Here is a 27,202-nt window from a genome sequence, read left to right on the forward strand (position 1 = left end):
ACATATATGAGTGCAATCCAGGGCCTCATGTTTCAAATTCACTGACGTCACTGGGTGAAGTGGAGGAGGGGAAAGGAGGGAAAGACCAGGTGCTGAGTGAGAGGCCCCTCATCTCCTAGCAACCATTTGGCCTATTGTGGCTCCAACTGCTCTCTCACAGCTGTCTACAGTCAAAGACATTTAACACTTCACAGAATTCCTTGTACCAAAACATATTATCAAGAGATGAAGTGGGGCACCAGGCAGTATATCAAAGCAAGAACTTAAGCAGAGATAGGGACCCAGTTATTGAGCAAGGGCACAAGTGAGGAGCTCGGTGACAAGAAATCTGGAAAGAGTCCAGTTATTTGAACTAGAGCACCAGTTTAGAACAGGATCCCAACTCAAGAGTCACTGAGCTGCTAGGCTTGACTCCTGAAATTCGTCCTTGGTCCTAGAACCTGGGCAGAACTGAGCCTGCAGACACAGGCCACGTGACTCCAGCTATGGGCACTGAAAGGAATGTGGGGACAGAAACACTGAGGACTTAGACGGGAAAGAGAAAGCCAGTCAATACAACTGCTTGCAAGACTGCTGTATGGCCATTCTCAGATCACATCACTAGCACACAGAGGCCTGTGAAGCACTGGAAGCATCTGTTGTGTGAGCTTACTCATACCAAACTTTCTCTTACTTAGGTCCAAAAGAAAGCTGCTTGGCTGGAAGGAGCCTGGTGAGGCCTTTGCCTACAGCAGACCAAGCTCGCATTCACCAATAAAGAACACAGCTGAGTCTCCGATCAGTGAGTCAGCTGCCACCTTGGGGTCAGGTGGCAGTGCCAACCTAGATGCTGGCAGAAATGATGATTTCAAGGCCTTGCTACAGAAAAAGGGAAGCAAGGCAACTCTCAAGTCCCGCCCCTCAGCAGCTGAACTGCTGAAGACCACTAACCCACTAGCTCGGAGAATTATTGCACAATTTTCGAAAGACTATGAAACCACCGATAACCCCAGTACCTAAGCCCTGGGTTCAACAAGCAGGATTTACTTACTAAACTTGATTAGAGGAGGAGTTTTAAAAAGGAACCTTGGGAATAACAACAGAGCCTACATTTCTATTACATTAACCCACACTCTGGATGGCAGGAGAGAGACCACTTCATCTAGAGCTAAAGTCAACAGGCACTTAATTATCTTCAGACGCTTTACATTTTCATACTTATAGTCTTGCCTTGACTGACTCCCGAGTTTCTTCTTATTCTCCCCCAGAGGTGCACACTAAGAAGAAGTTCTCAGATGTGAGGGCACATGTGCCACGTTTTCAATCAATGACCCAGCTGCTCCATCCCTGGCTCCTGTCACTGAGGGGTGCAATGGGAGAGCAGATTTGGGGCTGCCAAATCTGGGGGGATATGGTGCCATTGCGGATAAGTCATTATCCTGGGGAGGTCCTGATGGCCCTGTGTGGAGATACAGAAAGACTCTAACGTCTCCTCAGCCATACTTTAACTTTCCTCTGTGTGCCCGAGGTTTGCAGGTGTGCACTTATTTCGGCATGGGGTTGATTAGATGGCTTTTGTGGTGCAAAGTATGAATGTGACTCTGTCCTGAAACTTCATGCCTTTTTCAGCTTGATTGTCTACACGGAGATCAGGGTGATAAGCCTCAATAAATATATAGACCCCCCCCCCATTAGTTAGAAAAGGCCAGGACCATGTTGTTTTGGATGAACCAGGCTCAGCCAACAAATGAGACAGCCATTTGTTCACTCAGATCTACCCACAATAACTCGCAAGTGCACCCCCAGATCTTTCAAAAAATCTGTTGACAGCAGTAGCCAGGATCTGTGTCCAGCTCATGCTGCATTCAAAGAACTCTCTTTCATTCGCATGTAACACTCATTACAAGAAGTAATTATCTGAAGTAATAGCATTATCAAAGACACAAAGAGGATAGAAAGTAAATGCACCTTGCCCCCCACCATTCAATTCAGATCATGGTTTGTTTTTCTTTAAAGGAAGTCTGACTCTGTTATGAAAACCAAGAACATGTAAACTAAAAAGGTCTATCAAAAATCTACAAGGCAGCCTTGCAAGTTGTTATGGCCCATAACACACAAAAAAAGGGCTACTTTTTGCCATTTAGGTTCTGCTGTTTGACTAACTTTCAATTAACCATGCTGGGGGAGAGTATAAGAACTTCAGTAAATGGGATGCTGAAAAAGCTCCAGAAAAGTCATTGTGATTGTTTTGTCTCCGAAGCTTACAGGCAGTAACTATTCTTGTCAGCTCAATTCCTAAGCAGAGCAAGAGTAGTGGTTCATTTGATTTTTGTATGCCTGATTTCTGAGAGGTTGGAGGGTGGGGGAAAAACAGACAAATCATTGAACAAAGAAAACTTTCTGACCAGTGATGGAAAGTTAGTTGTCTACTATCCCCAAAAGGCAAAAAGAAAAGTCAAATGAAATTGTAGTCTGCCTCACAAAGAGAGTTCCCTAATACCTTCCTACTCCACCAACCCCCAACCAACAGATTCATTGGTCAACCTTCTGGAGGATGCAGTAAGAGTTCCAGAGATAAGCAGATCTCAATTTTGATAGGTCTTGTTGTTCACCAAGGAGAAGCAAGCTCTTGGCTCAACTGCCCACCCTCCAGCTCAACAGAACAGCCAAGAAACCATACTGAGTACTGAGAAGATCGAGGCCTCTCACACAGAGAAACTCTAGACCTAGGTCCTTGGTTGGTACAGTTCTGAATTCTGAGCACAGGCAAGGCATACTAACTCTTGCAATCAGCACTTCCCCTGATTTAGAAAGAAGCCACTTAAAATAATAAACAGCCAGTGAAAGCCCAGTTGCTTTTGAAAGTATTAGAACTACTTTGTTTGAAGGTCTTAAACAAATTTCAGGGATTTTAGTGTGAAATAAAACAGATTCATCCCCAGGCCTTAGTTTATGTATGAATGCTACGCTTGTCTGCCCCAGACTCAGAATTCCAAAAGACAGAAACATTTTCCTCTGTAGGGAAATGAAGGAGTGTCTGTGCTTTTGCTTAACAAAAGTGAAAGGCTGCCAGAGCCTGCTCCTTGGGAACCATTACTATGACTAGCTGAACTCTAAAGCCAAGTATGGGATTCACACAGTATAGGACTTGTTACTTTTGCTAATTTTTCTGGAAGCTTCTTGTTTACTACGAGTGGGTTGTACCTCTCCCCTCACCTTGCTACCTCTGGAAGTTTCCCCAGATATTCTAAAGCTGTATGCCCACTTTGTTTTTTAGTTACCTCGAGTCTTGCTTTCCTCTATGATACTCTGTATGCCCCAAATCTTCAGAACATCTTCCACATCATCACTATGGCCCTCAAATGCCTCGTGTCCCATTAGCACAGAGGATTTGGGGCAGAGATTGTATGGTCAGAGATAATACTTAGGATTGGATATATTCATTTAGTATTTTGCAACAGGTGGACCTTGTCCCAAAAAATCAAACTGTGAAACTTCTTGTTAGTCACTGATTAACAGAACCCCAAGCACCTTTCTTACCCCTAATACTACACCTCTCTTCTACTCTTAATTATTGTAACACCAACCCTCGCTCCCACCCAGGCACTTACCATAATATTTGCTGCCTTCTCTATCTACTCTGCCAAGACTGGAGAAGAGAGACTGAAAGCTTTGCCAGAAGCCTTGTAGAGAACCTACTGCTATGATTAGTACCGTATGAAGAATAATGATAATACTTTTGGGGGGAGGAGGGAGACAGAGTCTCACTCTGTCACCGTGAGTGTTGTGCATCATAGCTCACAGCAACCTCAAACTCTTGGGCTCAAATGATACTCTTGCCTCAGTCTCCTGAGTAACTGGGACTATAGGCACCCACCACCATGCCTGGCTAGTTTTTCTATTTTTAGTAGAGATGGGGTCTCACTCTTGCTCAGGCTGGTCTAGAACTCCTGTGCTCAAGCAATCCACCCTCCTTGGCCTCCCAGAGTGTTGGGATTATAGGAGTGAGCCACCACACCCAGCCATGATAATACTTTTTAAAGGTAGAATAGAGAAGAAGTTTGAAGGAAATGAAGTTGGGTCCCTGAAGGTCAGCTTCCACTTCAAGTTGGTCCCATCTCCTTCTTTCTCTCTGATTCCATCAAATAATAGCAGGTGGCCCAGCTAGACTGACTTCCATTTGCTCAGAAATAGAGGGAGCCAGCCCCAGGAGAGGAGGTTAGTTGGTAACTAAAGGTGGTTTGCACTTGGTAGGTATTCACTACATGTTTGTGGTTCAGATATTGAGGGGAGAGAGTAAGTTATTCTCAGTACAGGAGTAAGTTTTGCTGGTGTCTCCTTTCCTCTGCTTGTACAATTTTGCCTGCCTCAGCCTCACTCCAGGGCCTCCCACCTGACCCCAACTTGTCCCTCAGCCCCATTTCCCAGGAACCATATCCCTAGCCAACCCATAAAGGAGGTGAGATGACAGGCAGCAAAATAGTTCCCATTAGACTAATCACCACAAATTGACCAGCTGATCTGGAGAAATTACCTTTTTTTGGCAGTTTTTGGCCAGGGCCGGGTTTGAACCCGCCAGCACTGGCATATGGGGCCAGCGCCCTACTCCTTGAGCCACAGGGGCCACCCAGGAGAAGTTACCTTGAATGTATGAAGACAGAGGAGATCCTACCAAGCTCTTCTAATGAGCATTTCACTACGTAGTAACCATGTCAACTGTCTAGATAACAGATCCAATTAGAGCCTGAGTAGATCTATCCATGCACCTGCCCTCTTCCTCATAAATGAACTAGTCAGGAAAAAGCCAAGTTCGTGCTTAGTGCTCTGCTCCTCACTCATTCAGCCTTCTGTTCTCATCAAGTCTGTGACATGATGGTGAGCTTTCGCTTTCATATGATTTGCCAGGGCCAGGAGTAGGGTGAGGTGAGCGAGGCTCTTAGCATGCATAAGTCAAAGAGGTGCCCACTCTCAGGGCCATGCAAGTGCCTTACCCTCATCCCAGCCCTGTGATTTGCACTTTGTAGAGTAATATCAGTTTTGCTTCTCTTCCTATGAAAACATATATTCTTTCTGATATGGGGGGTAACTCCCTATCTGTTGCACCAAAACTTTTATTGCTATTTTTCCATTGCTATAAGCTTTTGTATGCCTATACATTAAAGAATCGTCAATAGGGCGGCGCCTGTGGCTCAGTGAGTAGGGCGCCGGCCCCATATGCCGAGGGTGGCGGGTTCAAACCCAGCCCCGGCCAAACTGCAACAAAAAATAGCCGGGCGTTGTGGCGGGCGCCTGTAGTCCCAGCTGCTCGGGAGGCTGAGGCAAGAGAATCGCGGAAGCCCAAGAGTTAGAGGTTGCTGTGAGCCGTGTGACGCCACGGCACTCTATCCGAGGGTGGTACAGTGAGACTCTGTCTCTACAAAAAAAAAAAAAAAGAATCGTCAATAGTATCAGAAAACAGTTGATTTCTAAGTCACCTGCTCCAAGTGGCAAGTTAGCACCCATTTCAGTAGGAGTGCCCACAGGAACAGCCCTCCAGCAAAATAGTGAATGAGTGAGAGGTCTGTCACAGTGGTCCTCTGTCTCCTCTTTCTGCTCCATTCTTCTCAGACCACATTTCCCAGAACCAACTCTTCTCAGTACCTCCCACTTTGTTCTCCTTCTCTCTAAGAAAAACATGCTCTCAGGAAGGAAAATTCATTTACTATAAGATTATGGCTTATGCTTAATGCTACCTCTTTTGAGGGCCACTTGTATTTTAACAGGGGAAAAGCCTTAAGCCAAAGGAATGAAGTTGTACGTGCAGAATATTAGGCATCAACTTGTTGTAGAAATGTATTTTTCACCATAGACAGGCCAGATTCCCTGCCAGCTATCTCCAGAACATAGAAAATACCTTAATCTCCTAGAATCATTTTAGTTAATAGCTGATGGTCAGTTAAATTGTCCTGATAGCCAGTGTTATTCAATGTGATTACTACCAAGGGACTGTACTGAAAGCCACTGAGAAGGCCTAGATCATTCATATTGTACATTACCATTTTTACATAAGGGGAATTAATTCTACTTACCATTTGAGTGAAAGAACATAAGGATTTAAAGAGTTTGTGAAAATGTGTTCTGTTTATGAAAGGTGAAACTGTCTAATCCATGTCCAGTCAATATCAGTCATCCAGTATTGGTGGTAATTATTAAACTTGTTGGAGGTACAGCTTTCTTAAACACAAGCCTGTGCTCCCCCCCCCACTTTATCTCTGTTATGGGCTGTCACTTGAGCTCAGTGTGAGAAGGGGACCATATCTATACCAGGGCCCCCAGGCCTTTCAAAGCATTTGTAAGTATGCCAGCTGTGAGCGACAAAGATCTTAGAGATTTAAAAGGACAAAAGAGTGGGAAAGAGGAACAAAGGGCAACAAAAAGTGTAATGATTTAAACAATGATATGAAATAAGCAAAGTTTTAGAGTACTTTGAAACAGATTTATAGAAGAATACAGTAGCAAATGGTTATAGACACATATTCAGGGCATTTTTAATAAGTTTAGCAAAAAGAAATTTGCATGAGTAATGGGTAAAATGAATAGGCGTATACTTGTGTTCAATAAAGTCCAAAATCTAGGCCAGTGATTCTCAAAGTGTGGTTTCAGAACCAGCAATGGCAGCATCCCTGGAGTGTGTGAGCACACACATGTGTGCTCATTCTGGTGACATTACTCTTCAAGCTACTGAATCACTGTAGTCACAACTTCCCAAATGATTCCAACCTTACCCATTGTTTTGGCTGTCTTTACAGTGATCAATCTCTGGCCACGAGGTATATATTGTCATCTTCATCAGGCGTACATTCGTTTGGTTTTAAGAAATTGTCAGATTGAATCAACCACTTGCCCAGCCTGCAAAACCTTTGATTGGACTTAACCAGCACATCTGGCCTGGTTTGGGTTAATTTGCTTTTAACTCACAAATAGAAAAAAAAGGAAACGTGTTAGGTTTGTCTGGTATTGCTAACTCTTAAATGCTTACCTTCACCATGGTAGCTGTTCTCTAGGAGGACTCTGGCAGAAGTATATTTGATTTTAAGATTTTGCCTATGTGGTAGGATTTGGTAACAACAGACTCAAAAACAAAATCTGAATCGAACAGCCAATTAACCCTCTTAGCTTCTTTGTAATGCCAAACTTTATAGAAATTTATTACTTACATGGTCTTGCTTTTTTAATGTCCAATTTTATAAAATGTTATGCATGCAGATGCAGCGTTGTGTACAAGTCACCTCAAACTCATTCCTTCCTCCATACGTATGATGGTGAAGAAATATCAAATATGTATGTTCTGAAGTCTCATGAGAAATTGTAAATTACAAAACTTTTCATTAATTTTTAAATGAGATGTATTTACTCCAGCTAGCAGTTAAAATTTTATTCTTTTTATTATATTTCATTGCTACTTTTTTCTACTGACTCAAAGCTTACTTTGGGGAATATTTCTTATTTCTAGATTGTTGTATTTATCTTATTTCTATATTTATCTGTAGCCACAGAATGTTAGAGCTGAAAGGGACCAACCTCTCTTGTTTCACAGATAAGGAAACTGAGGCCCAGAAATGTCAAATGACTTGTATAATGTCATACGACAAGCCAGTGGCAGGGCCCAACCTCAACTCCAGGTCTTCTGCCTCTGGGCCCAGTGTGTTATCATTTAAAATACTACATTTATAGAACACCCACAGCTGACTTATACATTTATGACACATGAATTTCCTGGTTATTTCAGTGAACTTTAAGGAAAAATGTTCAAGAGTTCTTTCATGAAACCAAAAACGAATATGATTTTCAGTTTAGAAACATGTGTTTCCCTCCAAATTCAAAATATGTGCCCTAGTTTGTACAATGGATATTTTCCCTAAAACTTGTGGGGGAAAAATGGATCTTTATAGGTCAAATTCCATTTTTCATTCAAGAAGCTTCCTATGCAAGGGGATCTTCTAGTAACTTCTTTTTGAAAAACCAAGATTCCTCTTGCCATTGTCCCTTAATGTCTCTACTATTTTTTTAATGTGAATTTTTGTATTTGGTGTTTCTTTAAAGTAGGACAAAACAATATTAGCTTTTCTAGAATCTACTTTAACCTTCTCTTCTTAATCTTTATTACAAATTTTTCAGACTGTTAGACACTCGTAAGCTATTCAATTATGATATTTTGTCAATCCCTGGGCTCAAACTCTATCTCCATCTCATTAAACAGTAACAGAATTCCCTAATCAGTACTAAGCTCTGCATGCAGTCCCTTTTCCAGAACATTCTTTGCCTAATGTTTCTTAGTGTGGCTCTTTCTTTAGCTACTCTTACATACATCACCATGGATTTTGTGGAGTTGCAGGCAGTGCACCTTTAGGGTTGTACTAGTCCTACTGAGTGGCATTTCCATTGTTCCCTGTTTCTCCCAGATGTCCTCTGGTTTCCCTTTTCAGGCATGCTCAGAGGCTTCTGACCAGAGAGTGGTAGGATTCTCTCCATTATCTAGACAAAGGATTGGCAAACTCTGTAAAGAGCCAGATAATAACTATTTTAGGCTTTGGGGCTACATATGGTCTCTGTAGCATATTCTTTGTTGTTGCTGTTTATTCATTCATTTGTTTTACAACACTTGGATAATGTAAAAAACCATTCTTAGCTCATAGGCCATGCAAAGCCTTAGGCTGAGCCCCAGTCCAGGCTGTCTTCTGGGACAGGCATTTCTGTGACCTGCCCCATGTGATGACTGGGTTGTGTACTAGATGATGTGGCTCACTGTCTTCCCGTCTACTGTGCTGTCAGACCAATCTGACTATGCGGGGGGAAGGAGGGAGGGGCTGCATATGCCAACCATTGCTCTTCAATGAAGTGTCCATTCTCTCTTTCTCATTATTGACCACCTTGGTGGAGAAACCTTCATTCTTTTCTCCAGACCTGTTCTTGTTATCCAATGTGTGTCTGCTTCCCTAGGTTTGGGGGTAAGCTGGTAGGAAAGAATGGATTTCTGAGTTTTCTTATTTCTTTTGTCCCATCATTGCTCCCCCAAAACTGTGGTTAGGGACCCCTGCCCCAGTCCACCCTGCCTTGTCCCATACTACTATCATGAGTGTAGGTCTGTCATTGGAAAGTCTGGTGGCCCAAGCCATAAGATTCCAGTCCAAGCCTATGATTTCTTAGGGAAATCACCAGCTCTTTTGGTTCCAAGGGCTGACTTTAAAACCCAGAATATCCATATATCCATTTCCTAATGCAGCTTGGACTTGTAGACACAGCAATCACCCTGACAAGAAAATCAATGTGGTGTGCCTGCAATGTTTCCCTGCTCCTGGGAGGGGCTCCTTAGACTTCCCCTTGCAATACCACAGCCAAGGGGCATTCAGCATACCATCTCCTCCTATTTCCTGAACTTCTTAAAGGATTCCCTAAAGCTTTTTCACATCTGTCTCCATCTTGCTCCCATCTACACCCCTCATGCTACTCGTGAGTCTAAAGCTCACATTCATATTTTCACATTCGCTCATATAAACTTTGGGGATATGAGTGGTGGTTGAGAAGCTGTGTCTGTGTGTGTTTGGGTTCTCCTTTTGGACTGTGAGGGCCACGGTCACTAATGAATCACATACACAGAGCACCCAGTTCCCTCACGGCTTCTCTAGTCTGAATCCGGATCTGGTGGGGCTCCCAAGGCCTTTCTCCTCTCTTGTCTTTTGAGACCTTCTTTCCACTGGCTTGGCTTGTGCTGCCTCCTCCTCAGGGAGCCATTTGAAGAAATTCCTCTTGGCAGTTCTGGACAGGCCAACATACAGAAAGCTAGGACTCTAATTCAATGTGGATTCAGTCGCTCAGACACAGCTCTCAGGCTGCAGCTTTTCCTAGCTCAGCACATTGCTTCATAGGACCTTTCATTTGATTTCTGTCATTTGAGCCCAGGGATATACTTCCTCACTGAAATTTTAGAAAGTCAGAGACACAACTAACTTTCAGGATTTCCCTATTAAAAGCATCCATGAAACAGTTCCTTTCTGCCTTCTGTTTAGGATTTCCACAATTAGATTTGGAAAACAGGCTTGTGCCTTGAATCCAAAACAGAAAAAATACTCCACTTGCCAAAAGCAAACAGGAATGAGCATTGGCTAGTCCTAGTGTGCAGAATTAGGAGATGGACTTCTGTTAAATTAGCAGTTACCATTCAGCATTTACTGATTGCCAACAATGCATTTAAGAATAATAAGGGAGATAGGAATTTACAGACCAATATCTTAAATGGAAGGCAATATCCCCAGTGATGAGAATGGGTCCCCGGAAAAAATGTCAAGAAGCAGAAGAAACGAGGAGAGAACACAATCCCAATCTCTTTAGAATTCCAACACAAAATGGAAAGGAGCCCTCCATGGGGTGATGTTAGAAAGGGTTTTTCTTGTCTTTCTTTGAATAAAAAAAAAAGCATTCCTTATTGGCTTGCTACCAGCAATTGAACTGTTTTCTTTATATAGCTAGAGCTGTTTGTGTCTTCTTAAAATAAACTTTTTTTCTTTTAAAATAGTTTTCTGTTTCACCCTCTGGTTTTCATTGTAGCAATGGTGTCTTTATTCAGACACTAAGCCCAATTTGTGAGCATGTTTTACTGACCACACAGCCCTCACACATTAGATTTGATGCTCACAAACTCCTGAGAGCCCAGACAGATACGTGTGGTACACAGTGCCTTGTAGAAATGTGGCCTGCTGCACCATGACCTTGAAACATTGGGGCAGGCAGCCCATGTTCAGGGATTTCATTTCAGGGATTCGAGTTTTGCTGTTCATGGCGTCTGCAGTTTGGCTGCAGACATTGAGAGACCTGGGGACATGGGTAGTTGGACAGTCTTCTCTAGGCTCCTGAGGGGACAGGTGGCTTTAGCAACTGTCCTCAGGGCACATACTCCCTCTTTGTTCTTTGGCTCAATAAAGCTTCCCAGCAGGGCAGACCAGAGTAAGTTTGGACTAGAAACAAAAAAAACCCAGACCAGGTGTGGCTCAGATCACTTCCATCATTCAAAAAGTGTATGGTCCCACCATGCAGATGGTGACAGCCATAATTGAGGGTCAGCCCTCATTTATAAGGAGCTTCGTTCTTTGTTCCAAACCAGCTTGGGCCTCTTAAGTCTGAAACCCTCGCAGCCAGTATCCTTGTCTCCCCAGGCCCCAGTGCTAAATCACATCCTCTGACACCACCAGGCTCCTCTTCCAAAATGATACACCAGAATTAGAAACAGCCTAAAATATTAGGAGGAAAGACAAGGGCTAAGGTTACTGTCAGACAATAGCAGATGTTAAACTTGAATCTAAAGGTCAGAGAAGGAGGATGGCTTGATTTGGGCCTCATGGTAAGCAGTGGGATCCTGCAATTCAGAGACTGGTGTTCACCCCAGCATATTCAGAATCTCCTTTGCACCTGTCTTAGTCCCTTTTCCATTACTATACCAGAATACCATAGATTGATTAATTTAAAAAGAAAAAATAATTATTTATTTCTTAACATTCTGGCAGTTGAGACATCCAAGAACATTGTGCTGGCATCTGGTGAAGGCCTTCTTACTGCATTATAACACGACAGAGCATATCACATGTACAAGAACAAGAGCATGCCAGTTCAGGGCCCTCTTCCCCTTCTTATAAATCCACCAGTCCCATCATGGGAGATCCACCCCATGACCTTATTTAATCCTAATGGCCTCCCAAAGGCACCAACATCAACATACGAATTTGAGGATTAAGTTTCCACACATGAAATTGGGGGATACATTCAAACCATAGCAGTACCACTGTGCCATAAGTTGGGGGAGATTTTAGGGATTGACTTGCACTAACCAAACTCACAAAAGACATATAAATGGCAGGTCCTGGTACATTAGTTAACTGAAGAGAGAGTACACTTTTCAAACAAAGGTCCTAAATGGGAGGCCTACAGGCTGAGTTGAACTTGCACACATCATCTAGAGTACACAATGTTGTTTGTCATTTTTTTTAAATTCCAATGAGGCACAATCTTTCCAATTTACCTAGTTCCTCACCACTCTCTGTTGCATTATACTCAACCAGCTACATTCCCTTATGTTTACATGTCAGGCTCCTGCTGAAGGTATTTGAGTTCATGACTCTTGCATTATGGTCTTGTCACAGGTTACTGTGTGGGATGTTTACCAGTGCCCTAGGGGTCAACACCTGCAGGAGAGAAGGGAAGAAAACAAGACCAGACAGGAGGAGAACAGCAATGCAGGCACTTCAAAGCTTTGGTTCACTAGATGGTGGGCTCTGGCATTCAAATGACCTATCAGTTGTCGTGCACTGGGCCCAAGAGCAGGCCCTCATATCCCTGCTTCAATCAGTCACTGGCTCTGAGCACCCCAAGGGCATGAGGCTGAGTGAGGTATCTCTCCCCAGCTAAGGCAATCTCTGAAGGCGCTGACAGCTGAAGAGGGCTCTTTACTGACAGCACACCCAGCAGCTGGGCAATAAGTCTTCCCTTGAAGGGGGACCCAGGGAATGCAGGTCTGTGTCCATAACAGGTGTCTCTCTCCATGAACAATGCAAGCTAAATACCTACACATTTTTATCCCAATTGCCCCCTCCCTTTTTTGCTTGAGACAGAGTCTCACTCTGTTGCTCAAGCTGGAGTGCCATGGCATCAGTTTAGTTCACAACAACCTCTAACTCCTGGGTTCAAGCCATCTTCCTGCCTCAGAGTTCCAGGTAGCTGGCACTACAGGTGCCTGCCACAACACCTGACTAATTTTCTCAATTTTTAGTAGAGACAGGGTCTTGCTCTTGCTCAGGCTGGTCTCGAACTTCCTGAGTGCAGGTGATCCACCCACCTCAGCTTCCCAGAGTGCTAGGATTATAGGTGTGAGCCACTGCACCCAAACTCCAATCCCCCTTTTTATAGACCTCTCGCAGTCCTTACTTCAGACCAATCACCGTTCACTTGATTAGGTTTATAGCTTTCTTAAATCGTAGTCACCATCCTGGGACACATGCTACTAACTTTTTTATTGGACTTCAGTGTTTCCCAAACCTTATTAGTGCCCATTAACAAACCCTCTCGAAAGATATGTCATGTTGCATATGCAAATGGCTAAATCAATCCATCATAAAATACCATGAAGAAATGTCACCAGCATCTACCAGACACCTACAATGGACCAGGCATCATGTGCTCCTCCCTCCACTTGTCTTATTCTTCCATCCAACAAGTATGTAATGAGCTCCTGTATACTGGGTGAAGCACTAGGTGTTGCAGGTAGACTAGTGACTGTCAGAGACACCACACCTGCCCTCTTAGAGCTTACCATCCAGAAGGGCCACTGCTGAGTCTAGCTCACTTGGCAGCCCATGGGCCTCATGCTCCTGCTATCTAGGAGTCATCACCCTGGCTACAAACTCCTCTGGTCATCTCTTCTCTCTCAGCATTTACTCCACACTGCTCTAAGCTCCCCAACCTTCCACTGCTCCTCTCCCTCCCATCCTTTACAACTGCGCCCCCTAGAACCCAAATTCCAGGGTGTTTTAGTTTGTTTTGTGTTGCTATAAAAGAACCCCGGAGACTGGGTAATTTATAAAGAAAAGGGGTTTATTTATCTCACAGTTCTGCAGGCTGGGAAGTTCAAGGGAGTGGCCCAGATTTTTGGTGAGGGCCTTCATGCTGTGTCACAACATGGCAAAGAGGCTCAAAGGGGAAGCGGACACATGCAAAGAGGAAAAAACCTGAGGGATGTCTTGGCTTCATGACAACCCACTCTCACAGGAACTAAGACATTCCAGAGGGAACTAATCAAGTCTCAACACAGTGAGAACTCACTACTATAAGAACAGCACCAAGCTGTTCATGAGGAATCCTTCCTCAGGACCCCAAAACTTCCCACTAGGCCCACCTCCCAACATGTGAGCATCAAATTTCAGTACAGAGTTTTGATAGAGATCAAAAAAAATATGCAAACCATAGAATTCTGCTTCTGGGCCCCCAAAACTCATGCCCTCCTCACATGCAATATATACAATCATTCTATCCTAATAGACCCAAAAGTCTTAACTTGTTCCAGCACCAACTTAAAAGTCCAAAGTGTCATCTGAGACTCCATCCATCTATATGAAAAATAAAAAATAAGTTATTAATACTTATTTCCAAGATGTAATGACTGTATAAACATTGGGTAAACATTCATTCATATCCCAAAAGGGAGAAATTGGCACATTTCGGCACACACACAAGTTCAAAACCCAACAGGGCTGACATTAAATCTTAAAGCTCCAAACCAATCTTTTACTCTCATGTTCCACTTTGACATGAGGGGTGGGCTCCCAAGGCCTCTAGCAGCTCCACCCCATGGCTTTGCTGGCACCACCGACAAGGCACTTCTCCTGGGTTGGAATCCAATGCTGTGGCTTTTCCAGGCTGAGGCTGCATGCTGTTGGTGGCTCTACAATTCTGGGTCCCCAAAGCAGCCCCACTCACATGGCTCTACAAGATCTTCCCCTGGTGAGGACTCTGTGGCAGCTGTGCCTCTGAAGCTGGTTTCTGCCTGGGCCCCAGGCTTTCCTACACATCCTCTGAGACCTAGAAGCTGCCAAACCTCCATGGCTCTTGCATTCTGGAGGCCTGCAGACTTAACAATGTATGGAAGCCACCAAAGCTTTCTGCTTGTACCGTCTTGAGTGGCAGCCCAAGCAGTATCTTGGGCCATTTAAGCCACAGCTGGAGCCATAGCTGTATGCAGCCTGGGTGTGATAGTCAGGGATAGAAGGAGCAGCCTCCAAGGTGGAACGGTAGTGTCCTGGACTCATTCTCAGAAATCATTCTGTGCTCCTAAGCCTCTGGGCCTAACATGGGAGAGGTGGTCTTAAAGATTTCTGAAATGTGTTCAGGGCATTTGCCCCATTGCTCGGACTATTAGTGCCCTTTTAGCCATGCTAATCCCTCTAGCAAGGGTGGCCCCACAGCACCCTTGGATTCCTCTTCTGAAAACAGCTCTTTCATTCTCGCCCACATGGCCAGGCTGTGAATTTTCCAAAATGTTCTGCTATTTCCCTTTTCTCTAGCAGTTCACCATAAGCAGTTAGATGTAACCATGCAGCAGCCTGAGTACTTTGCTGCCTAGAAATTTCTTCCACCAGATATGCTATTCCATAACTCTTACATTTGGCCTTCCACAGAGCTCTTGGGCATGGGTACAGTTCAGCCAAGTTCTTTGCCAATTTATAACAAGGACAACCTTTGCTCCCGTTCCCAATACCTTATTCCTCATTTCCACCTGAAACCTCATCAGAATGGGTTTTACTGTCCATATTTCTTTTTCTTTTCTTTTTCATTGAGACAGAGTCTCGCTATGTCACCCTGAGTAGAGTGCTGTGGTGCCACAGCTCACAACAACCTCAAACTCTTGGGCTCAAGCGATTCTCTTGCCTTAGCCTCCCAAGTAGCTGAGACTAAAGGCACCCGCCACAACACCCAGCTATTTTTTGCTTTATTTTTTTTGGCAGTTTTTGGCCGGGGCGGGTTTGAACCCACCACCTCTGGTATACGGGGCTGGTGCCCTACTCTTTGAGCCACAGGTGCCGCCCATTGCCTGGCTAGTTTTTGGTTGGAGTTGTCATTGTTGTTTGGCAGGCCTGGGCTGGATTTGAATCCGCCAGCTCCAGTGTATATGGCTGGCGCCCTAGCTGCTGAGCTACAGGCGCTGGGCTCCTATTTCTTTCTTTCAGCATTCAGGCCCCAAACCACTTAACTAATCTCTAAGAAGTCCCAAACTTTCCCTAGTCATCCTGTCTTCAAAACCCTCATGAGAATCTAGACCAGTGGTTCTCAATTTGTGGGTCGTGACTCCTTTGGACTGTATTAAAGGTTCACGTTGAACCTTACTTTCAACCTTAGGAAGGTTGAAAACCACTGATCTAGACTTTTTCTATCTTGCTCCCCTATATTCTTCCAGCCTCTACCCATTACCCAGTTCCAAAGCCATTCCCACATTTTTAGGTATTCATTATCAGCAACACCCTACTTCTTGGTACCAACTTTCTGTCTTAGTATTATAGCCTTACCAGGTTTGTTGCCTGCTGCTCAAAAGGAAGCCAATACACTGAGACAGCAGGGGTTATAGCAGAGAAAGAGTTTAATATTGCAGGCACCATGTGAGGAGACAAAAGGAAGTTCTCAAATCCATCTCCCTGAGAATTTGGGAGAAAGGGTATTTGAAGATAGTTTGGTAGGCAAAGGGCTGGGCAACTGGGTCTGTTAATTAGCTGGGTTGGGAGCAGAACCATAGGGGTATAGAAATTGTCTTCTTTGCTGAGTCCATTCTTGGATGGGGATCACAAGACCAGGTGAGTCAGATACATGGTATGGGCCACTGGTCAGCCATTCCACCGGAATGCAGTTTTGGAAGATATCTCAAAAACTAGCCTTAGGTTTCATAAGGGTGATGTTATCTATGAGGGCAAAGAATAAGGCTAAGAATCTTCATAAGCATCAGCTATGTGACTCCTGAGTAGTAAACAATTATAGGAAAGCAAGCTAAGGAACAATGGCTGGTTATATCTATATTTCACCTACCATAGTTCCCACCTTGTGGCCCTTTTTTTTTTGAGACAGAGCCTCAAGCTATCACCCTGGTAGAGTGCTATGGCATCACAGCTCACAGCAACTTCCAACTCCTGAGCTTAAGCGATTCTCTTGCCTCAGCCTCTCAAGTAGCTGGGACTACAGGTGCCCAAGCCACAATGCTCTGCTATTTTTTGGTTGTAGTTGTCATTGTTGTTTGGCAGGTCCAGGCTGGATTCGAACCCGCCAGTTCTGGTGTATGTGGCTGGCACCTTAGCTGCTTGAGCTACAGGCACCACGCCAGTGGCCCTTTATTAATTTTATAAAGGGCAATTTCATTAGTCTGTTTTGTGTTGCTATAAAAGAATACCTGAGACTGAGTAATTCATAAAGAAAGGAGGTTTATCTAGCTCATAAGTCTGCAAGCTGGGAAGTGTAAGGGAGTGGCCCTGGCTTCTGGTGAGAGCTTTTGCGCTGTGTCATAATGTGGTGGAGAAAGTAGAAGTGGAAGCAGACACATGCAAAGAGAGAGGGGCACCCTGGCTCCATAACCACCCACTCTCACAGGAAGTAATTCATTCCCCCCCAAACGAATTCCGTCTTACACAAGGACTCATTCACTACTGCAAGAACAGCACCAAGCCATTCACCCCATGACCCAACACCTCACTCTAGGCCCCACCACCCAACACCACCAAATTGGGGCTCAAATCTCAACATGAGTTTTGGTGGGGACAAACACACCACATCCAAACCATAGTACATATTTTTTTTTTTTTTTCCAGAAAGAGTCTCGCTTTGTTGTCCTCAGTAGAATGTCATGGCGTTACAGCTCATAGCAACCTCAAACTCTTGGGCTTAAGCAATTCTCTTCCCTCAGCTTCCCAAGTAGTTGGGACTATAGGCACTTGCCACAATGCCTGGCTATTTTTTTGTTGTAGTTGTCATTGTTTTTTTAACAGGCCCGGGCTGGGTTTGAACCCACCTCCCCTGGTTGTATGTGGCCGGTGCCCTAACCACTGAGCTATGGGTGCAAAGCCGTAGCACAGATATTGATAAATATGTCTACAACCCAAACAGAAAGCTCCCCTCAATATCTTCCTTAGCTGAGTCTTGGATATCTCCTGAGAACCCCATTTATCCCATGGACTTCTCCTCAGAGATTCTTCCTCTCCCTAAATCCTACTGCGTCTGGAATTGTAGCAGACCCCTTCCTTCCTCTACACCAGCGGCTCTCAATCTGTGGGTCATGACCCCTTTGGGGGTCGAATGACCCTTTCACAGGGGTCGCCTAAGACCATCCTGCATATCAATTATTACAATTATTATTACAATTCATAACAGTAGCAAAATTACAGTTATGAAGTAGCAACGAAAATAATTTTATGGTTGGGGTCACCACAACATGAGGAACTGTATTAAAGGAAGGTTGAGAACCACTGCTCTACATCTTCCACACCATGATTACTCCACCTCTCAGGCACTCCCTTCCATTCAATCTTGCCACCCTATGGGCTTGCCCAAATCCAGGTTACTTCAACCTTCATGTGGAAAATCTATCCCATGTCCCTGGCTTCTCATTTCTTTGGACTACTTCTGATGACATCCCATTCTGCTCCAGCTACCCATTCAAGGGCCTTGAGTGGACCTTGTGATGGTCCAAAACTGTACCATGGAAATCTTAACTTCAGTCCCCCACAACCTCACATCTTTCTGACTTTCTTATTCAATTACTTCATGACACTGTTCAACTTCATTGAGCCTTGTATGAGCTCATCACAAAAGAAAAACTCAAATGTTCAATAAAAGTGAAAAGGTGCTTAACCTCATCTATCAGAAATGAGGAGTGAGAGATGATGGGGCATAAGAAATGGGCATTAGAAAACTTTCTGGGTAAAGGATATGTTCATTATCTTGATTGTGGTTCTGGTTTCATGAATGTTTACTCGTCATATTGTCACTTATAACATGTATAGTTTGTTGTGTATCAATAACACTGTAAAACACACACATAACAAACACACCATTTCACATCCATCAGACTGGTAAATTTTTTAAAGCCTAATAATAACTAGTGTTGAGGAAGATGTAAAGGAACGGAAACTCTCATATACCTGCTAGTGAAGCTTTTGATTGGTTCAACCCCTCAGGAGAACTGTTTGTCATGATTTATTAAAATTGAAGGTACAAATCCCCCAAGACCCAGAAATTACACTCATAGATTTATATCCTAGAGAAATGTGTACATAGCTTACTGAAAGATATATAACACAGGGCTGTACACAATAGCCCTAACTGGAAACAACCCAAAAGTCCATCAAGAGTAGAATGGATAAATGGTAGAATACTGTAAGAGATGACACTTAAATCACAGCCACACACAACATGTATGAATCATGCAAATATGAAGTTAAATAAAAGAAGCAAGACACAAAGGAATACATACAATGTGATTACGTTTATATAAAGTTCAAAAACAAGCAAAACTAAATTGTTTAGGAATGCATACATTGAAAATAAAACTAAAGAAAAGAAAGTAAACCATTAGCATAAAAATTAAGAGAAGCTGGTACAGTATCTCATGCCTGTAATCCCAGCACTTTGGGAGGCCAAGGCTGGAGGGATTGCTTTAGGCTAGGAGACCAGAATGAGCAACATAGCATGACCACATCTGTACAAAAAACAATTTTTTAAAAAAATCAGCCAAGTGTGTGGATGTGCACCTGTAATCTTAGCCTCTCAGGAGGTTGAGGTGGGAGGATCTTTTGAGCCCAGGAATTCAAGGTTACAGTGAGCTATGATCGTGCCACTGCCTATACTGCACTCCAGCCTGGGCAATTGAGTGAGACCCTGTCTCTAAAAAAAAAAAGTGGGCTCCGCACCTCTAGCTCAGCGGCTGGGGAGCCAGCCACATACACTGGAGCTGGCAGGTTTGAACCCAGCCCGGGCCTGCCAAACAACGACGACAACAAAAATAGCCAGGCGTCGTGTTGGGTGCCTGTACTCCCAGCTACTTGGGAGGCTGAGGCAAGAGAATCGCTTAAGCCCAAGAGTTGGAGGTTGCTGTGAGCTGTAATGCCACAGCACTCTACCAAGGGCAACATAGTGAGACTCTGTCTCAAAAAAAATAAAAGTAGGGCGGCGCCTGTGGCTCAGTGAGCAGGGCGCCGGCCCCATATACTGAGGGTGGCGGGTTCAAACCCAGCCCCGGCCAAACTGCAACAACAACAAAAAAAAAAATAGCCAGGCGTTGTGACAGGCGCCTGTAGTCCCAGCTACTCGGGAGGCTGAGGCAGGAGAATCGCCTAAGCCCAGGAGTTGGAGGTTGCTGTGAGCTGTGTGAGGCCACGGCACTCTACCGAGGGCAATAAAGTGAAACTCTGTCTCTACAAAAAAAATAAATAAATAAAAGTAAATTGTAATTCACAAGGACACATGGGAAATTTTAGGAATTCAGGGATACTGGCAAAGTTTTATTTTCTGACCTACAAGGTGGTCTTCATACTGATGGTCTGGTGGCCATTTGTAACTAATTATGCCAGTGTATGAACTATCTATTTGTTTTAAGCACTTTTCTGTGTGCATGTATATAGGGGTTTTGTTTGTTTGTTTGTTTGTTTGTTTGTTTGAAGTTTTGGGCTGGGGCTGGGTTTGAACCCACCACCTCCAGTATATGGGGCCGGCACCCTACTCCTTGAGCCATAGGCACTGCCCTGTGTGCATGTATATATGTATGTATGTTATATTTTTCAATAAGAAATTTTTTTAAAGACCCAAGATACAATTCTGAGGTATGTGAAATTGAAAGGAAGGCTGGAGGCAAAGGAGTTTCCTTAGGAAAGAGACCAGGAAGGGGCAGCCAGAGTCATGCAGCACACCTGAAGGACAGAGTGGTAAGGAAGCTCAGGAAAGAAGCTTCCAAATTTCCATTAACAAAGCAGACAACAGTGTCAACCCTTATCCACTCCTGCTCTGCAGGATACACCAGAGCAGAGCCAAGAGTCACCCACCTGTATCCTTGCAACCGTGACAAGGATTCTCTTGCACGATGTAAAAATGAGCAAATGCACATGCAGACTTTGAAATAGTGTTAGGAAGCAAACATATGGAAACATGTCTACTCTTCCTAATGAGCAAAGACATACTAAATTCTAAAAACTGAATAGCCAATTATAGTAGCAAAAATTAAGGGAAGGTGGAAGAAACCACAATATGTCAGGCTGGAAAGAGTACCAAACTGAAGCATGGTTGCTGGCTGCTAACACTATGAATAAGTACCGCCCCTTTGAAATAAAATCTGGCAATATACATCAGGAAATTTTAAATGCTCATACCATTTTACTCAGTAATCCTACTTCTGGGAATCTGTACTAGGAAAATTATGTAAAGGAAAGAAAAGGCTATGTGAATGAGTCTGGAAGTGACTCCTAAATCTTTTTTTCTAGCCCCAACCACTGCCCCAGGCTGCTGGTCTATGTACCCAGCAGGGCACCTGGCATCACCACTCAGATGTCTAGTGTGCAATTCTCAGGAGATATATATATATATATGTATGCTATATATACATAGCATAACACTAATTCCTGTCTCTCTCTAATCTGCTCTTTCTCAAATCTTCACTGCCCTAATAAATGACTGCCATCCATGCAGCTGCTGAAGCCTAAAACTTGGTTCTTCCCTTTCACTCATCACCCACTTGCAACTCATTAGCCAATCTGATTAGCTCAATATTCAAATTATAACCAAAAGCATTCCACATCTCCCCATCTCCATGGTCACCACCTGTGGTGGTTAATTTTAGCTAACTAATTAGCTAGCTAATTCGGCTAGATTAAGGAATACCTAGAAGATTGGTAATGTTACTTCTGGGCATGTCTATGAGGATATTTCCAGAGAGACTGGCATGGAAGTCTGTGCACTGAGCAGGAAATATCCGCCCTGAATGTGTATAGGCACCATCCAGTCGGCTGGGGGCCCAGATAACAATAGCAGAGGAAAGGTGACTCATTCTCGTTTTCTCTCTCTCTCTCCCCCCACCCTCTCTCTCTCTCTCAAGGAGACAGTTTTCTTCCATCCTTGGACACGAGAACTCCAAGCTCTCTTGGTTCTGAACTCCAGGGTTTACACCAATGGCCCCTGAGTTCTAAGGCCTTTGGTTTCAGACTGAGAATTACACCATTGGCTTCTCTGGTTGTGAGGCCTTCGGACCTGTACTGAGGCATGCTACCAGCATCCCAGGATCATCAGCTTGCAGATGGCCTGTTGTGCCACTTCTGAGCCTCCAGAATCACTTGAGCCCATTCCCCTAATAAATCCCCTCTCTATCTATCTATCTATCTATCTATCTATCTATCTATCTATCTATCTATCTCCCACTGGTTCTGTCTCTCTGGAGAACCCTGAATAATACACCACCCTATCCCAAGCCACTGTCCACTCTGCCTGGATTATTGCAAAAGTGTCCTAACTGCTCTCCTGCCTTCATCCTTGTTTCACTTCAATCTGTTCCCCATGCAGCAGCTAGAATAGTTCTTAAAAAAAGTCAAGTCATGGCTGTGCAAGGTGACCCACACCTGTAATCCTAGCACCCTGAAGGCCAAGACAGGCAGACTGCTTGAGTTCAGGAGTTCGAGACCAGGCTGAGCAAGAGTGGGACACCATCTTTACTAAAAATAGAAAAAGTAGACGGGTGTTGTAGTGGGAGCCTATAGTCTCAGCTACTCGAGAGGCTGAGGCAAGGGGATGATCTCTTAAGCCTAAGAGTTTGAGGTTGCTGTCAGCTACGATGATGTCATGGCACTCTACTCAGGGTGGCAGAATGAGACTCTGTTTCAGAAAAAATCAAGTCATTGGCTCAGTGCCCATAGCTCAGTGAGTAGGGCGCTGGCCACATACACGGAAGCTGGCAGGTTTGAGCCCGGCCTGGGCCTACTAAACAGCAATGACAACCGCAACCAAAAAATAGCTGGGCGTTGTGGTGGGCACCTGTAGTCCCAGCTACTCGGAAGGCTAAGGCAAGAGAATTGCTCAAGCCCAAGAGTTTGAGGTTTCTGTGAGCTATGATGTCACGACACTCTACCGAAGGCAACATTGTGAGACTCTGTCTCAAAATGGTATATGTATACCATGGAATACTATTCAGCTATGAAAAAAGATGGAGACTTTACATCCTTCGTATTAACCTGGAAGGAAGTGGAAGACATTATTCTTAGTAAAGCATCACAAGAATGGAGAAGCATGAATCCTATGTACTCAATTTTGATGTGAGGACAATTAATGACAATTAAGGTTATGGGGGGAGGAAAAGCAGAAAGAGGGATGGAGGGAGGGGGTGGGGCATTGGTGTGTGTCACACTTTACGGGGGCAAGACATGATTGCAAGAGGGACTTTGCCTAACAATTGCAATCAATGTAACCTGGCTTATTGTACCCTCAATGAATCCTCAACAATAAAAAAAAAAAAATTCAAGTCATGTAAGTGCCCCCACCTAAAACCCTCCAGTGGTTTTTCTTTGTTCACAGAATAGAGTCCAAACTCCTTACCATGGTCACTCTACTTCACTTCATTTCTTTCTATGAAAACAACAAGCTTTCTCCCTCCTTGGGAGTCTTTGCACTTGCTATCCCCCCGCCTGGCTCCTTTAGGTCTTGGCCTGAAAGTCACCCCAGGGGAAGCTCCTGTGATCAATCCATCTAACATAGCTTCCCTCTCCTACCCTGTTTCCCTGAAAATAAGACAGTGTCTTATTTTAAGGTGTGCTCCCAAAGATGCACTAGGTCTTATTTTCAGGGGACGTCTTATCTTTCCTGTAAGTAGGTCTTATTTTCGGAGGATGTCTTATTTTCAGGGAAACAGGGTAGCTCCTGTCTAGCATACCAACACTTTGACTCCTTGAACAGCACTTACTGCAATCCGAAGAAATTTGCAGTCTTTATTTACATAGTACCTTGTTTTCTGTCTCTTATAAACTTCATGTGAGACAGAATCTTGTGTCTCTGGTTTACTATTATATCCCCAATACCTAAGTGTCTGATGCACCAAATAAATATTTGTGGTATGAATGAATGTACAATAAAAGCATTTAAGTTAGCAGAAAAGAAACCTTTTTAGTCTGGTATTTTTGAAACCTGCTAATAATGTCCTAATTTGGGGAAAAAATACTTTAGGAAATGCTAGCAGAAGTATTCTTTCAAGTTGCAGTATAATGGAATGAAAATAACAGAGGTTTCATGTTCAGACAGTTATGTAGTACTAGAATCTTGGTTCTACCCTTCACTAGCTGTGTAATCTTTGGCAAGTTATTTTGCTTCTCTGAGTATGGAAGTAAGACTTTAGAAGTGGTTCCATTAAATTACATAAACTGGCTTCGCGCCTGTGGCTCAAGCGGCTAAGGTGCCAGTTACATACAACTGAGCTGGCTGGTTCGAATCCAGCCTGGGCCTGCCAAACAATGACGACCACAACCAAAACATAGCTGGGTGTTGTGGCTGGCACCTGCAGTCAAAGTGGAGGTAGGAAAATCGCTTGAGCCTAGGAGTTGGAGGTTGCTGTGAGCTGTAATGCCACGGCACTCTACCCAGGGCGACAGCTTGAGGATCTGTCTCAAAATAAATAAATAAATTACATAAACTAATGCACTTAGTATAATAGATGTCACAAAGCATCACTCAATAACCATTGAAAGTTTAAGGGTAGATGGGTTCACCTGAGGAGTGAGTATAAATAGACAAGAGAAGAGAGCCCAGGGTGGGCCCTGGGGATGTGCAATGTTTAGACATCAGGTAGAGAAAGACCACCCAAGAAAAGAAATAGAGTTTTTTTTTGTTTTTTTGAGACAGAGTCTCAAGCTGTCACCCTGGGTAGAGTGCCATGGCATCATCATAGCTCACAGCAACCTCCAACTCCAACTCTCAAGGCAAGGCTATCCTCTTGCCTTAGTTTTTTCTATTCTATTTTTGCTCAGGCTAGTCTCGAACTTGTGAGCTCAAACAATCCACCCGCCTCGCAGCCTCTGAGAGTGCTAGTGCTAGGATTACAGGCGTGAACCACCATGCCTGGCCTGGAAACAGATTCATTAATTGCCATGAGGAAGGCTCTAAGCAGCAGTTCCCAAGCTCCCCTCCCTTCCCTTCCCTTCCCTTCCCTTCCCTCCCCTCCCCTCCCCTCCCCTCCCTTCCCTTCTCTCTCACTTTGTCACCCTCGGTAGAGTGCCATGGTGTCACAGCTAGGATTACAGGTGTGAGCCACCCACCCGGCCTGGAAACAGATTTGTTAATTGCCATGAGGAAGGCTCTAAAATGCAGTTTCCAAGCCTTCTTTTCTTTTCTTTTCTTTCTTCGTGGCAGTCTCACTTTGTCACCCTTGGTAGAGTGCCATGGTGTCATAGTTCACAGCAACCACAAACTCCTGAGCCTAAGTGATTCTCTTGCCTCAGTCTCCCAAGTAGTTGGGACTATAGGTGCCCACCACAACACCCGGCTATTTTTAGAGACGAGATCTCACTCTGGCTCAGGCTGGTCTTGAACGTGTGAGCTCAGGCAGTACACATGCCTCAGCCTCCTAAGTGCATACAGGCGTGAGCCAGGGTGCCCAGCCCCAGGCCTTCTTGATTATGGAATATTTTTGTCAAGGGGAGCTCGTGCTCAGCAAAGCACGGAAGGAAATTCTGGCTTATGCTACAGTAAATGGGAAAGAAGGCTACAAAATGGTATGCAGATGATTACTGCAACTGTGTGCCACTGTGTGCAGAGTGTGCCTGGCACATGTGCTCAGCAAATAGCTGTTGAATGAATTAATGAATGAAAAGTAATACACATATGGCTTGGTGCCTGTAGCTCAAGCAGCTAAGGCGCCAGGCACATACACCAGAGCTGGCGAGTTTGAATCCAGCCCAGGCCTGCCAAACAACCATGACAACTATAACCAAAAAATAGTTGGGCGTTGTGGAGATCGCCTATAGTCCCAGATACTTGGGAGGCTGAGGCAAAAGAATCGCTTAAGCCCAAGAGTTGGAGGTTGCTGTGAGCTATGATGCCACAGCACTCTACCGAGGGTGACATGGTGAGGCTCTGTCTCAAAAAAAAAAAAAAAAGCAATACACATATGGACAATTACTACAAGGGAATAAACAAAAGTAACAGTAGTTTTTAAGAGTGAGGTATGATTAGAGATAGTTTATCCAATTTTTCTGTAATGTTTTGTTATCTGTCTTTTTGTAATGGGGTTCTGTCAAACTTATGCATCCACCTGTCTCTGTTGCATTCAGGGATACTGTTCCCAGATTCCCTGTAGGAATCCACTCTGCCTGTTCTCTCCTGCTGATTTTGAAATCCTTGACACCAATTCCTGGGCTAACTTTAGTTCCATTAAATCTTATCACAAATATTTATTGAGTCATCTCTTACCTCCAGAGGCTAGAGAGATGATTACTGTATAATGCCCTTGCTCTCAAGTTGCTCATAGTCTAAAGGGAGATAGATGTGTGAAACTCATACAAAATTCACTTCCTCTCTAGTCCCTCTTATTCCCACTATTCCTGCCCAGACTTTGACACTTGTTTGTCTACACTTTCATGGTTCTGTTACGTTCCCTCCAGTGTCCAGCTTCCAGCTGTGGCCCTATCTCTGCCTCTCCATTCAGGCGTCTAGTTAGGGTAAATAAGCTCCACTAACAAATATCCAGAATAAAAGGTCACAGCGAAGTCTCTACCATGGAGGTGATTTCTCTGAGTCCCTATATAAAATGACTTTATGGACATTTTTTCTTTGTTTTTTTAATTTTTTTATTTTTTGAGACAGGGTCTCACTATGTTGCCCTTGGTAGAGTGCTATGAAGCCGTAGCTCACAGCAACCTCCAATCCTAGGTTCAAGTGATCCTCTTGTCTTAGCCTCCTGAATGGCTGGGACTATAGGCGCCTGCCGCAATGCACAGCTAATTTTTAGAGATAGGGTCTCTCTCTTGCTCAAGCTGGTCGAGCAATCCACTTGTCTCGGCCTCCCAGAATGCTAGGATTACAGGCATGAGCCACAGTTCCTGACCTAACATTTGTTCTTTGATGTTAAACGTGTTTGTGTGTGTTTGTGTGTGAGAGAGAGATTGTTGTTTCTCTTTGTTTATTGGAATAGCTCCTTGAGGTCTTCAAAGGTTTTGCTAGGAATAGACCCCTTACACGGTTACACACCCTACTATCTACCAGGATCAAAGCTCATGGAGCTTTGATTATTTTAATCAATATGTTCTGTTAAAAGGGAAAAAACACTGGCTCATCCAAACACGATCATTACTGTTTACATTTGTTGAGAGCATACCAAGTGCTTTATTTCAACTAATTCATTTAATCCTCTCAACAAACCTATAAGTAAGATACTAGTATTATCCCTGATTTTCAGATAAGGCCCAGAAATGTTAAGTAACTTACCTCTGGTGTTAATACTGGTAGATGACAAAAATAGGATTCATACCAGACAGTGGAGTCCAATGCCATCCTCACTATACTCACTGTAAATTTACTCACATATACAAATACATCATAGACTACTTTTTATATTGCTTTAAGTCAGTTAACATTGATTACCACCTGAATCATACTATCCTCCCAAAACAGGCCTAGCACACTTTCACATCATTAAGTTAGAAAAGGC

General features: G+C 43.9%; 1 protein-coding gene across 1 annotated transcript in view; it reads left to right on the top strand.

Annotated features, from left to right (window-relative positions):
• Positions 1-10,512, top strand: part of LOC128577287 (NHS-like protein 2) — a 101,322-nt gene extending 90,810 nt beyond the window's left edge. The window contains exon 5 of the mRNA XM_053579461.1: positions 678-10,512. Within this exon, the coding sequence (XP_053435436.1) occupies positions 678-999 (322 nt within the window). The 3' untranslated portion in view covers positions 1,000-10,512. The remainder of the gene's footprint in view (positions 1-677) is intronic.
• Positions 10,513-27,202: the final 16,690 nt, after the last annotated feature.

This window comes from Nycticebus coucang, chromosome X (assembly GCF_027406575.1).
Source record: "Nycticebus coucang isolate mNycCou1 chromosome X, mNycCou1.pri, whole genome shotgun sequence".
Taxonomy (NCBI): domain Eukaryota; kingdom Metazoa; phylum Chordata; class Mammalia; order Primates; family Lorisidae; genus Nycticebus; species Nycticebus coucang.